Source organism: Sciurus carolinensis, chromosome 12 (genome assembly GCF_902686445.1).
Source record: "Sciurus carolinensis chromosome 12, mSciCar1.2, whole genome shotgun sequence".
NCBI lineage: Eukaryota > Metazoa > Chordata > Mammalia > Rodentia > Sciuridae > Sciurus > Sciurus carolinensis.
The window spans coordinates 116,820,684-116,837,152 of NC_062224.1; the positions used below are offsets into that span (position 1 = coordinate 116,820,684).

General features: G+C 52.7%; 1 protein-coding gene across 2 annotated transcripts in view; it reads left to right on the forward strand.

The window, feature by feature from the left end:
• Positions 1-1,230: 1,230 nt before the first annotated feature.
• The window catches only part of Lmx1a (LIM homeobox transcription factor 1 alpha), a 131,484-nt gene continuing 116,245 nt past the window's right edge, over positions 1,231-16,469 (forward strand). For both annotated transcript variants that reach the window (XM_047521327.1, XM_047521328.1), the window contains exons 1-2: positions 1,231-1,361; positions 3,486-3,672. In XM_047521327.1, the coding sequence (XP_047377283.1) occupies positions 1,286-1,361; positions 3,486-3,672 (263 nt within the window). In that variant the 5' untranslated portion in view covers positions 1,231-1,285. The remainder of the gene's footprint in view (positions 1,362-3,485; positions 3,673-16,469) is intronic.

Below are 16,469 nucleotides of genomic sequence, written 5' to 3' on the forward strand. Positions count from 1 at the left end.
CGAGGGGCGCACCCGGCTGCGGCCACGAGGTGGGCCGCGCCGCCAGGCCGGGAGACCCAGCCGACCGCCCGGCCGCGGGACGCGCTCCCAGCCCCCCGCCCTGCGCACCCCACCCCCTTCCCTCAGCCGCGCACGCAGCGCCGCGGCCCCTGTCAGAGCCGCGGGATCCGCCCCAGAGAAGCAGGGCCGACTTGCACCCAGGACCTGGGCCTCCGCCTTCCCTCCTGGCTTCGGAGGAGCATCCGGCCCTCCCCTCCTCCTGAAGAGAGGCGCGAGCTGGCCGGACGTCCCGAGAAGGCCGGCTGCTCCTGGCCACGTCCCGGCCCGGCCCGGGCGCGCGGAGGAGCAGGGCCAGGGGCAGGCGTTCGCTCCGGCTCTCTCCCCGGCGCGCCGCAGCCGGGCGGCTGCTCCGCCTGCAGCCTCGGTGGCGACGCCTTCTCCGCAGAAGCTTCCCGCGGCGTCCGCAACTTCCCTGCTCCCGGCACTGGGAGCGAGCTTGCCCATCAGGTAAGGAAGACGGCCGGTTCCGAGACTCCGGCGCGGGCGGGCGTGTTTCTGAAAGTTGATTTGAAATGCATCCAAGAGTGAGCTGGGCCAGCCGCGGCTCCTCCCCGAGGCGACTCCTTTGCTCCTGCAGACATTCCCGGCACTGGCCGACCGGCGGGAGGACCTCCCCGCGCGCCCCGCGCGCCCACTCCCGCGCGCCCCCCGGCAGAGCGCAGCGCCAGGAGTACGGAAGCAGGCGGGACGCTCCCGGAGTTCCTCACTCTGCCTCCCTTCGACCCCAGGCAGGTGAGGGCCGAAACGGGGTGGCTGGGACGCGGGCTGCAGACTCCGTGGTCCCGCGCGCCTGGGCCGGCCGCGCGAGGAAGAACACCCCCTCTGTTCATCTCATCACCCAGTAGCTGAGCTCCTGCAGAGACGTCCCTTGGGCGTACTTTAGTACAGGTCGGGGCGGAGTCGGTCTCGGGATGGGAGACCTGGGGACGGGATGGGGGCGGGGGTCAGGAGAAGGAGGAACGCGTTGGGGGCGGGGGCCTAAGTACATAACGCGTGGACTTCCAGCAGAATCAGCAGTCAGAGCCCTTCGCTGTGACTCGTCGCTCTCCTCCCACCCACATTTCCTCTGGCTGGACTCTATCCTCCTGGCTCACTCTGGTCGCCCTGGACACTCCCTCGGTACTCTCCCAGGAGTGCGGCGACTGCGGGCGCTGAATCCCAGCGGGCACCGACGCCAGGCGCATCCTTCCCTCTGCTCTACAGGTCCTCCTGGCCCGGCTCGAACATGCTGGACGGCCTGAAGATGGAGGAGAATTTCCAAAGCGCAATCGAGTCTTCCGCCTCCTTCTCCTCGCTGCTAGGTGAGTTTTCAGTCCGTATTCCCCAAGCGCACCCTCTCACCGCCAGGCCAGGAGCTCTGGATCCCAGCTTACGTGACCCTGAGGGCCATAGGGGAGCTGGTGTCCCTTTTCATTCCCGAAGTGGAGCCCACTCCCTGCCTGCCTGTCAGCCCTTGCAAGTCGCCCCAACCGAAATAAAACCAGCAAGCCTCCCCGGGCCTCACGCCCGGGGCACCGAATTCCCCAAAGTCGCAAGGGGCGGGAGTTTGCTCGCAGGCATTTGAGTGGCAAGTGATTAAAAATACTCAGGGCTGAATTTTTAATCACGGAGTTGATCGACGGCTCATAAATGCCAGCCATTTCTCGGCGGCCTCGGGGAGCATCCCAAGTCCGAGGCCCGGAGCGCCCAAGTTCGAGGCGGCTTCTCACCCGCACCAACTCCTGCTCCAATTTTAGTCTTGGGTATGGCTGAGAGGCTTTTCCGGGCCGGTGGGCAGCGCAGCGCGGGGATTAGCCGGCGCTGCAGGGCCCTCGCCTCGGCTTAATTAACTGAAGCTGGATCGCAGGTCGGGTGGGTTTCCCCAGGCCGCTCCTCCCCCAACCCCTTGCAGCCACCGCAGAAAAGCGGTGAGTCCAGGGACTCGGGAGAGTGACACACGCGGGGCTTCAGGAACTCAGTCCAGGAATTCTTGCCATGGGTCTCCCCGCCCACCCCTGGTGCTTTTCGAGTTTGGGAAAAAGCGCGATTTATTTATTCGTTTATTAGCGGAGGTGTTTTTCCTTTGTCACTTAAACCCCTGGCCTCTTGCCCTTACTCGAACTGCTGGAGGGGGATGAAGGCAGAGGATGAGACGTTCGCGGGAGAAACGTATCCAGAGGAATTCCCCGGCCCCCCGCACTCCAGACGGAACGAGATCTCGCACCTGCCCTCCTCCTTCAGCTTCCCTTTCGAGAACGCGGAGCTCTGCCAGCCTCGCAGAAGTACGAAGCCCGGGGCCCGCGCTCTCCCGCCGGGAGCGCGTGCGGACTTCAGTGCGCCGTGGGCGTCGCGTTTCGCCCGCTGTCCTCCTCCCGGCCTTGGTTTGCTCCCAGCGCCCGAATCGTGGCCCGGGATGCCGAGACCCGGCAGGAAGAAGGTGGAGAGCTGTCTCGCTGTTCGACCCCTCGCCAGAGCGACCGGCCCCGCTTACAAGAGGCTGGCCGTCTCCGAAGGGAAAGGCGAGAGGAGCTTAGCAGGGAGATGGAAAAGGATCAGACCTTTGAGACACCACGCCCAAGGGTGTCCAAAAGGCGGGCAGGGCTTCTTCAAATATTGTCAAATGTGCCAACAAAGGCGGCCAAGTGTCGCTTCTGGGAAAAAGCACTCCGTCCCTCAGACTAGAGGAACAAAACACTAAAAGATCAGGGGTAGGACAGCGAATCCCTGACTGGGCTGAGTTGGTTCAGGGTCTTTTGCGCTCCCTGTACTGCTGTGGAGCGCGGACACCAAGCACCCCGGCCCCGCAGCGACTCTTTCTCTCCCTTCTATTTTGACACTTCTTACGGAAAAAAAAAAAAAAAAAAAAAAAACCCATCTGCAATTTGCACGTCAGCCAAGACTCAGAAGTTTGGGGTTCATCAGTTTGAACAATACTGAATTGGCCCCGGGAGAGATGGTATTTTTCGGTACCCACGAGACTTTTAGGAAGAACGGGGAATTTTAGTTTTTCTTAAAAAAAAAAAAAAAGAATACAATTGTATTTTAACAAAAGAAATTAAAATTGGTCTTCACTCATTCCGTTTAAAAAAAACAGTAGACACAGTGATTTAATGATTACGATGTGATAAACCTGGGAGCACAATTTTATTTGTAACCTAACTTTACAGGATGTGTGCACGCTTGCGCACATGCCTGGGTCTGTTTGATAATCAAAGGCCACTTACTGATGTCCGCCCCCAGCCCCCGCCATAATTTAGACCTTCCTACATAGTCCCTGTTTATTAGAACTGTCACTTGGTTTGATTTTTCCAAGTCTTGACTTGGGCTGATTATTAGGGGGCTTTCTGGGGTGGAGGGTCGGGGATGGGGTGCGGAGCGATCACAAGCGGGTATTGGCCGGGTGACCAGCCCCGCGGCTCACCAGCGGACGTCTGTTACGACTCTAGGCAGAGCGGTGAGTCCCAAGTCGGTCTGCGAAGGCTGTCAGCGGGTCATCTCGGACCGGTTTCTGCTGCGGCTCAACGACAGCTTCTGGCATGAGCAGTGCGTGCAGTGCGCCTCCTGCAAAGAGCCCCTGGAGACCACCTGCTTCTACCGGGACAAGAAGCTCTACTGCAAGTACGACTACGAGAAGTAAGTGACCGCGCGGCCGAGCGCCGCCCCCGCCCCCTGCGCGGGCGTCGGTGTGCTCTGGGACCTTGTCCGCTTTCACCCCGGCCTGCTCTGCAAGGCGTAGAGGTGCAGCCCGCCCAGACCTAGAATTGCGGCTCACCGCAACCTGCACGCTCCCTGGGGCTGCTGGGGTCTGCGCCAGTGCACGCAACCACCAACCGGCCCCGCAGAAGCACGCGCGATTGCTTCCATTCTTGCTCCGCTCGCCTAGGTTTGAGTCTTCCCAGGCCCCTTTCCCGACCCGGCCATTCCTGGAGGCTACTCTCTGTGGACCTCTGACCCCTTCAAGTATGGTCTCCCCTGATCACTGGGGTGCCCTGTGGGCTGCCAGTGACCCGTGTCTCCTCGGTGGTTCCACCTTACCCAGGTGTCTGCGCCACCCTTGCTCCTGTGCGAGCCGTGAGGCTGTGCTGACCTCCAGGTTTCTGTCCCCCGCCCCCACACCCCCGTGCGCGTTTCCGGGGTTTGTCCGGAGTTTGTCCACCGGGGTCTAGACAGACCCGACTCGAAATGGCGCTGTTGTGGCTCTGAGCTGAATGCGCAGCGTTTGCCTTTCCTTCTTCCAAGTTCTCCCGGCGGAGGAGTTGTCAGGCCAGAAGTTGGGACCTGACCTCCTCGGCCCCTCGGTCCTCTCGGTAGCTCTGGTCCAGGCGAGCTTTCTGCTTCGAAGCAGCGGGTTCAGTTCCCTGCTGTCCTGGGAGCGTTGTGTTTTGAGGGGAATGGGAGGCAGGTATTTAAGAGCTCCGGTGACCTGGAGCCTAGATTTCCGTAATGCCTAAGGGGCTGAGATGGGAGGTTTTTTTCTCTCCGGGGCCAGGCCGGAGGAGCTGAGTGAGGAGAGGGAATAGTTTTTTTTTTTTTTTTTTCTCCCTGCAAAAATGATGAATCAATAGGGGCATTGGCTTCACAGGCTGTGGAGGGTTTGCATAAAGAAGAGTGGCTGAAACGGAGCTGTTTGTGTACGTCAGGACCAGTGTGTGACCACTGTGGATAGGCGTGCATTCTGCATTTGTCACTGTGCATAGAAGGAGAGATGGTGTACCAGAAAGGGGGCTCCCGTCCTGTTACTGAAACACGCAGGGAGAGGCTGTGCTGGAGAGGTCCTAGCAGAAAGCTGGGGACAGCACGGGTGCCTTCCTCTCCCAGCGCCTGGGCTCTGAGGTGTGATAAAACCCAGCCAAGTGACTAGATCGGTAACCGCTGCAGTGTTCCTTTGCCATAAAATGCTTGGATTTTATACCCCCATGTGGAGAGAACCCTAGGCATTTTTGTTGTTGTTTTGATGGGGTGATAACTTTACATTTCCAAGATCTAAAAAGATGCATTCTCAACTTTGCATGAGATGGACAACACAGAAATGTATAAAAAAGTGAGAACTGTGATCATTCCATGGAGAGGTCTTTGTGGTGCACAGACTGAAAGAAGGCGGCTCATCTCTGTTCTTGGTTGTCTGTTTATGTCTTCGGGTGTCTGAGGGAAAAGTACAGTTTTTAGGTAATTAAACAGATTTTGCCCACACAGTTTCAAGTATTACCTTCAGATAAAGCGTCTGGCTGATTGCTCGATTTTTTTTTCTCTTGCTTTTCATCTAAAGGTTTTGGCATTGTGTGCCCCCATCTTTATCTTTCTGCTTATAGATTACTGAAATGTCCACATCCTTCAGGCACAACACTAGCAAATTCAGAAGTATTGGAGCTTAGGAAAGGATTTGGGATGTGAATTTCTATTCTGTTTGTTAAAAAAACCCACGAATCACAGAAGGCTGAAGGGTCAACACAGCTGTCTGGCCAGTCAGATCTTCTCTAAGGAAGTCGCCTGTGTCAAGAGGAGAAGAGACAGTTGTGAAGTACTTAACACAACAATGTCCCTCCTCTCAGCCCTCCAGGTCTGGCGGCGGTTTGGGCTTATTAGCCCATGAGGGTCCCTTCTCTCCTCACAAAGCTATTTCTGCAAAGAGAAAATTGCCGGGATCAACTTGCCAGCTGTTGGCCAGAACCAAGACTTTATAGAGGGGTGTCAGCTACATTGTTCAGCGAGGTGTTAGTGTTTCAATGCAGGGCTTGAGTTTTAATTTAAAATATTTATTGAAACGTGGATGTCCAAAATTGATTTCCTTGTGATCTTTAGGTTCTGGCACCCTATGCTATCAGTACTGGTCTGTGCTCAGCCCTTCAATTCCTTCTTAGATTCATTTATTCCTTTTAAATATTCCTTTTTCCTCCTCTATCTATCCCTCATCCCAATCCTATTCTTCTTCCAACAAAACAGGCTCTTAATGTACTTGATAATCTTAATGGTATTAGTGTGCATGGTATTGGCTGCAGAAGAGGTGATCAAAAAATAGGTTCAGGACAGATTTCTTTATTCAGTAAGCTTTTATCCAGCTTCTGTGTGTCAGACACTGGGCCAGGCGAGGAGAGGACAATCAAAAAACTCTTGGTACCTGCCTTCAGGCTGTGACCCAGCACCTTCCGCCTGTGCAGGACCAGGATTGGTTGACAGCTATCTGGAATGACCTGATATTTATCCTCATTAGGCTGCAACTCAATTTTAGCCTCTAACTGTCAATTTTAGTTATGAAGAAGAATTTTAGTTATGAGAACACTTTTTTTTCTCTTTATTACATTTATGAAAGTTTTGCTTTTTTGGTGGATCTCTTAAAATTCTGAGGCCCAGACATGGTCCATGGAAAGGAGCAGGGGATAAAAGTGACAGGGTGATGGTGGTGGTCCGGGGAGCGCTGATAACAAAGGCACACTCGGCAGCACCCTGTCCCTGAAATTCGGGAACTTCACGTACTGTTCCTGTGCACTCCCGTGAAGAAACATCTGGCTAATGTGTTCTTGGGTGGCACCGTAGACACGGTCTTCACAGAGGAGGTTTGCCCTGGTTATTTTACTCACTGGTGCGTTTCTGGCTGTTGGGCGAGTGTGCGTTGGACTCATCAGCTGTGGATCCGTGCTGTCAGGCAGCCACTTAAAAAGTGAGAATTCCTTTCTATCCACCAGTTGTTGCACCTTCATGATGTCAAACACCACATTTTTCTAATTAAAAAAAATGGAGTTGACAGTGGCATCTGGGACTCAGCCATTCATTTTGAAACCTTGGATGTTGTACTAAGTATTTGTCTCATACATTATGGCACCCTTAGGAATACTTTATCTTCTGATTACCCAAAACAAATAAGCACTTAGGGCCAGGCTGCAGAACTGATTTATGAACGTCGAGACTGGAGGCGACTTTTGTTGCTCCCAATCAAAGAAAAGTAACCGGTCGGATGGGAGGGCGGCGCTTGGGAAACGGACGAGCCGTGCTCTCTGATACCAGCACTGGGACGCCATCGCCGTGGGTGCTCCGGAACTGGATTTGATTGTCCTGCAAGTTAGCAGACAACTCAAATATTTTCCAGCCCCAGAGATTCTATTTATATATCTGTTGTTCCCTATTTAAGTGATTCCTCTATGATCTGGTTTGTTTGGAGTTTTCCCTGAATTTGTTCCAAACAAATGCTGTAGCTGGGCTTCAGTCTGAGAGAGAAGAGACTGCTGAAAAATGGGACCGTGGTGACAAATGGATAATTAAGCCTTCTGGAAGGGATCCCATTTTTAAATCGAGTTTATATTGTTGCTTTCATGTGCTTGGCGGCTCGGTGGGTCCGGCGGGGCCTCCCCCACATGTGAAGCTTTCAGTATCCCCGGACTGTGCTGGACACCCCGGGCGCCCTGTGCACAGCGTTGCTGTCCTCAGGCTGTTCTCGGCATCTAACTGCCCGCCTGTCAGCAGCCGCAGCCGTGCGGCCCTTTGCTCAGAGGCTCTGGACGTTTCTGCTCTGCCGTTTGAAGCAGACCAATTTTCCAAAGCAAGGGACTGAAGTGGGGAAAGTGGATGTCACACTCAGCTTTCTTTGTGTCTTTCTTTTGACCTGCTGGTTGGCAGCCCCGAGGAGAGAACGGCTTAGGTAATGTTCTCTGTTAGGATCAGTAATGAGCTAATTCTGCATTTTGTCAAGGTGGTGCAGGAGCTATGTGTGCGAGGAGTTTGGTTTTATTACTCTGACGTTACTTGGAGATCAAAATTGGGCATGCAGTTACTCATAGAAGGAGCCGCGGATGAAACGGCAGAGGCAATTGTTAGAGCTTTGCTCGACTTTATCTTTTGTTGGCCTGGCCCCTGGCACAATAGAATTTAAGGAATATAAAAATCAAACAGAGCAGGTAATAAACTGCTGCCTGTGTTGAATTGCAGGGGCTCAGCGCAGGGCGAGCACAGTCACGGCCCTGCTGTTCTGGGGCAGTTGACTTTCCTCTTCCTTTCTGTTTAATTTTAGAGGGTGACTGGAAACATTCCCTGCTCTCTTCATATGTGTGGGTCCCTGGAAAAGACTTTCCTGGCGTCTAAGACTCAACATTTTTGAAATAAATTTAGATACAGCAGGAATGGATGTGAATAGTATTTTGGGAAAGAGAGTGCCAGCCATGGACATTGATCTTTGAGTGTGCGTATGGGACTCCTTCCATCCTTCCCCAAGTGGAGCACACTTTAAAAAGTGATTGTGCAAGTCCAGTTTTAGGTACTGTGGTGTCCTGACTAGGAAGTGGCTTTCTATATTCCAATTTCAGTGACAAGAACTTTTCTGATAGTTCATTGTTGTCTTGCTTTTTGGTTTCATTTTTGTTTGTAACTTCTGTATCACCTGAAAGGCTATTATTAATTTCAGGAGGCCTTTCCATTGTTGCCTTCAATTCTGAGAAGGTCTGGGAGACAACAGGTTCTGTTTCCCTAATGAAAACAACTTCATTTATTAAATCATCGGCTAATTATTTTTTTTATGGCCAAAGAAATGATTTGGGTAATAGTATTTAGAAGTTAGAAAAGAGATGAGCCTTTAAAATTCTTTATATTACCAGAGACTTATTAAATCTTTTTAGGGCAAATGCACATTTCACAATGCTGATTGTTGAATGTCATCATGTTCAAAGTGACCAGTATTGAATCATGTTAGGTAGATTAAGTGTAATTGTATAGTACTGGGAGATGAAATGTGGGGGCATATGGAGTCCTCAGAACCGCAGGAGGAAGATTTTAAAATAAATTCTGCCCTAACTATAAAATCTTAGCTCTACTTCAGTGCTTCTCAAAAATTAAAAAAAAAAAAATCTTTTGGACATGGACTTTGAAATGCTTCTTTACATTTTCAGAGCGTGATTCTTAGAGAAATTGCCTCAGGGTGAGATGCAGAGGGCTGCTGTGTGGAGTGGGGCTGTCTCCCACCCTCTGTGAGACGTGGAAGGTGGGCCTCCTGCTCCCAGCCTGCAGGAGACTTCCCCTGAGGAGTACCTGTGTGTTTCCCCAAGATCTCTTAGGGACCTCCCGACAGCGTTCTTGCCAGCCGCCTTCCCAGAAGGTGCTTGGAGGAGCTGATGAATTTAGGGACAGAGTGCAGAAAAGGTTCAGGGACAAACACCAGAGGGGACAGAGGAAACACCCCTTTCTCCATCATGCCCCTTAGAACTGCCTCTTTCTGGGGCTCCTTAGGACTCAGGTTTTCTCCCTCGTTTCCTCAATGCCCATGATAAGGGACATTGTAGTCAATTTATCATAATTAGAGTTAGTTATGTTATCGTTGACCAATGTTGACTGCAGCTTTGCGTCTCCTTGTCATGTCTTAAGTAAAACCTAGCCAACTGCCTTGCTGAAATCAAGCGAACACCTTCCAAATGTCAAATTGTTATTTTAGTAAAGCCCAGTGATCTGTCTCTATATTTTTACTCAAGATGAAATTAATAAAATTGCTGTGGCCCTGGCATTAATTAGCAGGAGGATTAGAGCTATATGGGCTAAAAAGGAGGCGTAAACACTGTAATCTTGCTACATGTTTGTTTTCACACCACTGAAAATAAATAAAATGGGACTTAGGATAGGGATTAGGTTTCTTTTGGCCCTGGATAGCAGATGCAAGTGGAATGCAGCAGAAACCCTGTGGTATGGCTGAAGACACTGGCAGGCCAGCAGGAACCCACCCAGCTTCCTCCTCTGCCGCCTAGGTGATCCCATGGGAATCGCCCCGTCCGCATAGTTATAAAAGGACTGGGGGCCTACTTCTCTGCTGCTCTTTTCCTTGGTGAACGTGGTAACCAAGTCCGCGGTAGAGCTTGTCACCTGGCTGTTATGCATGGATTAGCTGGCCTTTAATGAAACCATTGCCAGATTCCCCATTATTGTTTCATAATGTCATAACAACTAAAAATACAGAGTAGACCATGCTTTTCCTAGGCCAGTAACTGAAGTCACAGGAGAGTCTGGCCTCTTCCAGCCTTTCATTATTCCAGTGTGGGGATCCTATTTTTGGAGAACAGCAAATATGTCTGGCTGTTCCGACTCTGTGGGCCTCCAGCATCTTGCCACACCATTGGATTGAGTTTTATCATTATTGTCCCATAACAGATGATCCCTGATGGATATCTGGCCACAGGGGATTGACCCGTCTTGCTTGATCTGCTTGTAAACTCTGTCCATACAAAAAGTATCACCAGCGTCCAGCTTTGCTAGGAATGGACCCAGGCTGTATCTAGACTTCACGTCTGGTCCTGTGCCTTTCTCCCTCCCTCTTACGCCCTGTGCCCTGTTCAGTTCTGTTAATTCGACACTTGCAAGCATAAAATATTATTTAAACTCTGTCTTATCAAAATTCTTCATCTTCTTCCCCTGGCCTTCCTTGTGGACCCTTAAGACTCTTGATTTTCTTAGTTGGGGGAATCCGATTTGCCTTTTAGATGCACAAAACACTGTCCGTCGTGGGGCCACTAGTTATGGGGTAGAGCCCATCTAAGTAGTTGATGGGTGATGTTCTCAGGTTTGTATGGTCCCATGATCACTGTCGTCACATGACCATTTTGGGGACGCTGAAAATCTCTATGAGTGTTTTGGCACTTAGTGGATCCTGGGTTATGTCCTCAGAGTGATGTGGTGGTCAGAGAAGTGCTGGGCCGGTGCTGTCCCCAGAGATGGGGAGGAGTCCCTTGGCGAGAAGCCCGGTTAGCATTCTGATAGGACAGAAATGCGGTCCTCATGCTCAGCTCTGTTACTTCTCTGGATGTGGCATTCCTGAATCCTGTGTCTTTGGAGCAACAGGTTCTGCTGCCGGGAGAGGTGCTCTTTGGACAGGTTCCTGTCCCTGCTCCTCCGCCCCTTCAGTTCCAAGGCCGCCAGTCTTTGACTCACCATTGAGTTGCCTCCTCCCCATCCAGCCTCAGGAGCCTTTAAAAGGATTTTTCAAAACAAAACAAAACAAAACACCCCCTCCTGAACTCCAGATTAGCTTCTTAAGCTCATTAAAGTTCCTTTAAATACCAAAATGTTGGGCTCCTGGGGACTGTCCCCCAAACCACATTTTCATTCTTAGCATTGTTGCCATTCACGGTGAGGCAGATTAGGGCCAGCTCCCTCTGGGCCAGAAACAGTCCCTCTCTGTCTGTAGGAGGGTCCCAATATGTCTTTGTTTGAGTACCAGCGTGGCCTGAGCCTGCATGGTGGCCAATGTCAGCTTGGCCTGGGCTGCCAGCTCCCGGGTGGAGAAGCTGATGTCTCTCTCCAGGAAGGGACCCAGAGAAGAGAGCGGGTGGTTGGGTGGAGAAGGTGTGGCTTCCACAGTGTGTAGGAGCTTGACAGTCGCTGGGTCCGTCCCTGTGGTTGGAGAGAGGAAGGACCGGGCGAGGGCTCTCGTGCCCTGGGAAGGAGAGCTGTCCTCGTGTGGAGGAGCAGTGTGACTTTGGGAGCCGTCGGTCCAGGTCAGGGCAGCAGCCCGAGAGCCTCATTCCGGGGCATCTCCTGGGCCTTCCTGTCCCTCAGGGCGCAGGCCACGCCTGCTGTTGCCTGGTCTCCTTCCCTGGCTTCAGGTTGTTTCAGAGCCTCCTGCCTCCTCTCCATCCTTCAGGTTCCTTGCCTGAGGCTGGCCTTGGGGAGAGTCTTTGGTTCTACGGTGGAACAAATCCTTTTAACACACCAGCTAGTGTCCCCTGCTGCGGGCTTCCGTCATCCTTTCTCCTCTCGACCCTCCCCACACGTGGCCGGCTACCCAGGAAAGACAGCCACCGTCTTCTCAGGGCCCAGCTCTTCAGAGCCTCGGGAGGGCTGGGGGCCCAGAGGGGCGAGCGCACAGGAGGCCCTTCCTTACCCGCGCTGGTTGCTGACTTCTTCCTTGGAGCTCTGCGCCCCGACTAGTTTTCTAGTCCCATTTTGAGGGTCTCAGCTCAGTTTCGTCTTCTCACTGGCCACCACTGGCCCTTCACATTGCAGATCACTCTGTGAGCAGGTGGAGCCCGCTCCCGGTGACTGCCATGTTGGAGAGGAGGTTCTGCGGAATTCACACTGGGGTGCATGTGAGAAGATGCCTTTTGATTGGAAGGGTGCTCGGTCAAAAGAATGACCCGTGGTAGAAGGTTAGACCTTAGAAGGACCACGTGGAGGAGGCTGTCTTGGCAGAAGCAGGCCACCCTTTACGAGGGGCTTCCCTGTGGGTACAGAAGGCTGGCACTATCGTGCGTCCACCCCTTTTCTTCCAGAACCTAGTTCCTTTGTGCTTTCTCACTGGTTTGGACTTTCAGTTTCAAAAGCCCCCGTTCACAGGTGGAAGGGGTTGGACGGGTGGCTACGAGTGGTTTGGACCCTGCACTGCTGTCTCCACGATGGGAAAAATAATCTGAAACATTTTTTACTGTCAAGCAATGTCCAAACCCCATTTGTACAAAGGAACATCGTAGCAATGACCTCATAGGGTCAATTCGAGAATTAAAAAAGACAACAAACACAAAGAGCCTTTCGGAAACACGTGGAGCACCCACAGGCCGGGGCGGGAGCTTGCCTTCGTGCTTGTGCTGTGATCCCCTGACTTTGCACAGTCCCTAAGAGCATGGGCACAGGCCAGTGGGTCTGGGGTCCAACCCTGCTGTGCCTGTCACTCCCCATTTCCTTGGAGAAGGGTCTCACTTGCCCTGTGCCTGTCACCTTGGAGATGGGGAGAACAATGGTTCCAACCTCCTCAGGCCATTTTGGATTAATAGTTATAAAGTATGCAGATCAGTGCGTGGCTCATAGAACATGCCATAAGAGGATTTGTTGGTTAAAATTTTATCCTTTTTAATTTTCAAAGAGCCTTCACATATACTTGATAGAGATTGATCCTCATCAAAATTTTAAAAAGTTAACTAGGGAAAAGTTTTTATTTCACCCCACCCCCAAACTGCTTTTTTAAATTGATGCATTATAATGCCCCTCTGCCTTTTACAACTGGGGAAACTGAGGCTTGGAGAATTGCAGAACTTGCCCAAGGGCACGCCACTGGTGGAGAGAGGAGCTGGGGTGCTGTCCCCTGCTGCTGACCCCTGGTGAATGGCCTTTCCACTAAGTCACACCATCTGCTGCTTGAATTCTGGTTCACACCCCAGTGAGATCACAATTCTCAGTCTGTCCTGTTGAGCCAGCTCTTGGAAAACAAGTCCCCACCTGCTAGATACTTGAGCTTTAGGCTGCTTTCCGATGGGCAGCTGTTTGCCGTAGTCTGTGGTTTTGAAGGAAGTTTTAGGATTTGGGGACCGCCTTGGTGTGTGTGTGTCGGGAGCTGCTGGTGTGTGGTCATCACTCCTGCCGTCCAGGCCGCTGCAGATCTTCCACCAGCCTTTCCTCTCCCACACCACGTGCCTGCCTACAGGGCCCGTCTTCCCCGCTGGCCGCCCCACGGGAAGGATGAAGGAAGGTTCAGCATCCATTTCCCTCTCTCAGCTCCCAGGGTTTGCTGCTGGTGGCTTTTGAGCGAGGAGCCCGTCTGCACATTTGGCAGCAGAACTGTGAAATACCAGATCCAGAGCCTTCCAGACATAGCTTCCACTGGGACTGACCAGCAGCTGTCCATCCGTTCCTCGGATAACCCTGTCCAAGTTTTCTTCTGGACTCCTGGCTTTCCCAGCAGTCCTGGCCTCAGCTGCAGGAGACCCTGCTGCGCCCCGTGCCCCACGGGGCCCATTTCCAGAACCTGCCTTTTGTTCATGGGATGGCGCTGGGCCTGGCCGGATCCACACGGTGACAATGGAATTTCGGTTTTTAAGGAAACTAAGTATTCCTTTATTGTGTTATTTCTCCCTCTACTGCCAGCACTTTTTTTTCTGTGAAAACTAGTCCCAGTCAATTTCGGAGAGATGAAGTGTATGTCTGAATTTAATCTTTGTAAACTGCTGTTTAATGAAACTAGATATTTCAGGTAATACATGAGCAAGTGGAGTATTATTTACTGAGTTGTGTGTGGATTTCTCAACTTAAATTAAATGGACTCATAAACAATTAGTTCAATAATTAAATAACTCATTGGTTCATTTAATCATCAAATAGACTCATTAAATTCTTGTATGCATCAAGTCTGTAAAAATGAATGAAACAGAACACTGATGTATTAACAGTCTAGCAGAAAGGTTCAGAGATGTAAATTAAACAGATGCTTAAAAAAAGAGTAAAATTGTTTTAAGAGAGGTGTGGCCTGAGGGACAGGGGCCCAGTTTATTAAATCCCTTGGTTGTGTTGGTTAGGTGGTGGCACATGCCTCTAATCCCAGCGGCTCAGGAGGCTGAGGCGGGAGGATGGAGAGTTCAAAGCCAGCCTCAGCCACTCAGCAAGGCCCTAAGTAACTCAGCAAGACAGCCCATGATTGGCCAATGCCAAAGCAGAAGCCTCATGGCAGGGGGCATAGACAAGGACAGCTGCTCGCTCCTGGAGTTGGGAACAGAGAGAAGAGGGGAGGGGCTGGCGAGAAGGGACACGCTTCCAGAACACGCCCCGTGACCCACTGTCTCCACCTGGGTCCCACCCAATGGTCCCTCAGTTAGCGATGGGTTCATCCATGGGAAGTTGGATACTCTGACGATGAGGGCAGAGCGCTCATGACCCCTCGCTGCCCAGCAGCCTCTCTGAACCTTGCAGCCCTGGGGACCATGCTTTCAATACACGAATGTCTGGGGGACGTTCCAGATCCCGACCCTACCATGCTAACAGACTAGAGGGCCCAGGACCGAGCTCTGGGAAGCACCGGCATTCAGGGAGCCCTGGAGGAAGCGTCCCAGAATGGCAGAAGCAGGAGAGGATGACCGGTGGGATTCCGGAAAACAGGGCAGGGTGGGGCATTTCAAGAAACGGGCCTCCTCTTTGCCCCGGGGCCTGTGTAGTAGTCATTGGTGACCTTGAGGAGAGTGGTTCCAGGAGAGGCACGGGATAGAGAGAAGGCACAGCCTCCAGTAGGTGAAGAAGTAGAGGAGGGAGGAGGGAGAAGGGAGGGAGGACGGAAGGAGGGAAAGGTAGCTCTGGGAAGGGGAGGGGAGGGGAGGAGCGGGAGGTGCGGCAGTGGGAGGCACGGCCCCCACGGGGCGGGGCGACGGCCCAGGAGAGAGGCGGCGCCTGAGGAGGTGGGGCGTGGCCAGGGCTCAGGTCCTGCCCGCTCTGTCTGCGCGGTGCTCCTTCCCTTTGCCCCTGTGTGCATTTCCTTGAGGACTGGCCAGAACTGGTTGTGCTGGACAGAGGCGGCTGGAGGTGGATCTCCTTTCCCTCACTCCTCGGGCCTCACCCCGCATGGCCACGGCGGCTTCCCACGGCATATCTCTCCCACGGCCTCCCTGGTTCATGGGCCTGGACATGGCAGCAGGCTGCGACTATTTCCTTCCTCCAGGGATGCCGGTCCTCCTAGAGTACCCCTGTAGGTCTGTCTTCTCCACGTTTCTGCCTCTAATCCACGGTGTGGTCCAAGGTACACCCCTGTGTGGACAGTTCCCCAGGATAAGCCTGAGGGCCTCCATGGGCCAGGAGCTGGTCAACTGTGCTTGACAGAGACCCCCGCATGCCTGTCACTTGAAGAACTTTTGCATTCTGTGGTACCTGGGAGACCTGTCAAGAGAAGGGAGCTCAGGATGTGTACACCATCCTTCTCACTGGCCCTACCATGGTGGCTTTGTGTCTGTATCTAGATAACTCTGTTTTATTGTCTTGTCCACTTGGTTGGTATCTTAATTGGTTTTCTGTTGCTGTAACAAAATACCTGAGACTGGGGACTTATGAAGAAAAGGTTTATTTAGCTCACAGTTTTGGAGGCGGAAAGTCCAAGAACAGGTGGCCCTGTCTGGCCTCTGGTGAGAGCCTTATGGTGGTTGGCATCACGGTGGGATGGGAGTGTGTGCACAAGAGATCACAGAAAGACAGGAAGCCAGAGGGCTTCGGGTGGGGCTTGCCCTTTTCAGACAACCTGCTCTCTTGGGAGTTGAGTAGAGTCCCTTCAAGGGCACTGCCCCAGTGACTTAGTTCCCCCACCTCCACTGCAGGACGCGGAGGAGCAGGCTTGCAGTGTTCGAAAGCCCCTCACCGTGGGTATCTGGACTGTGGGTGGGTTGGCCTGGTGGACAGCGGGGCTTCAGGGTCTGAGCACTGGTGCCATCTCCACCTCTTCTTTGGCCGGACATATTACGCACTGTCTTCAAGAGGAGCCCGTGTGCTGCTTTTACCTGGAGCTCCCTCAGGGGTGCGGGGTGGGCTCCGAGTGTCTGTGTGCAGTGCGCTCGTGTCCCGAGGGGGCAGCCTAGATGGGAGTCCTTCCTCAGGCTAGGAGGTTGTATCCTCATGACCCCAGGACAGGAAGGGAGACAGGGTGCAGGGGCCAGACTCCGGCTTAGGAGGGAATGCAGCCTAGTTTGCAGTTGTTGGGAGCCTGAGTACTTTCCAATGGCTCTGCC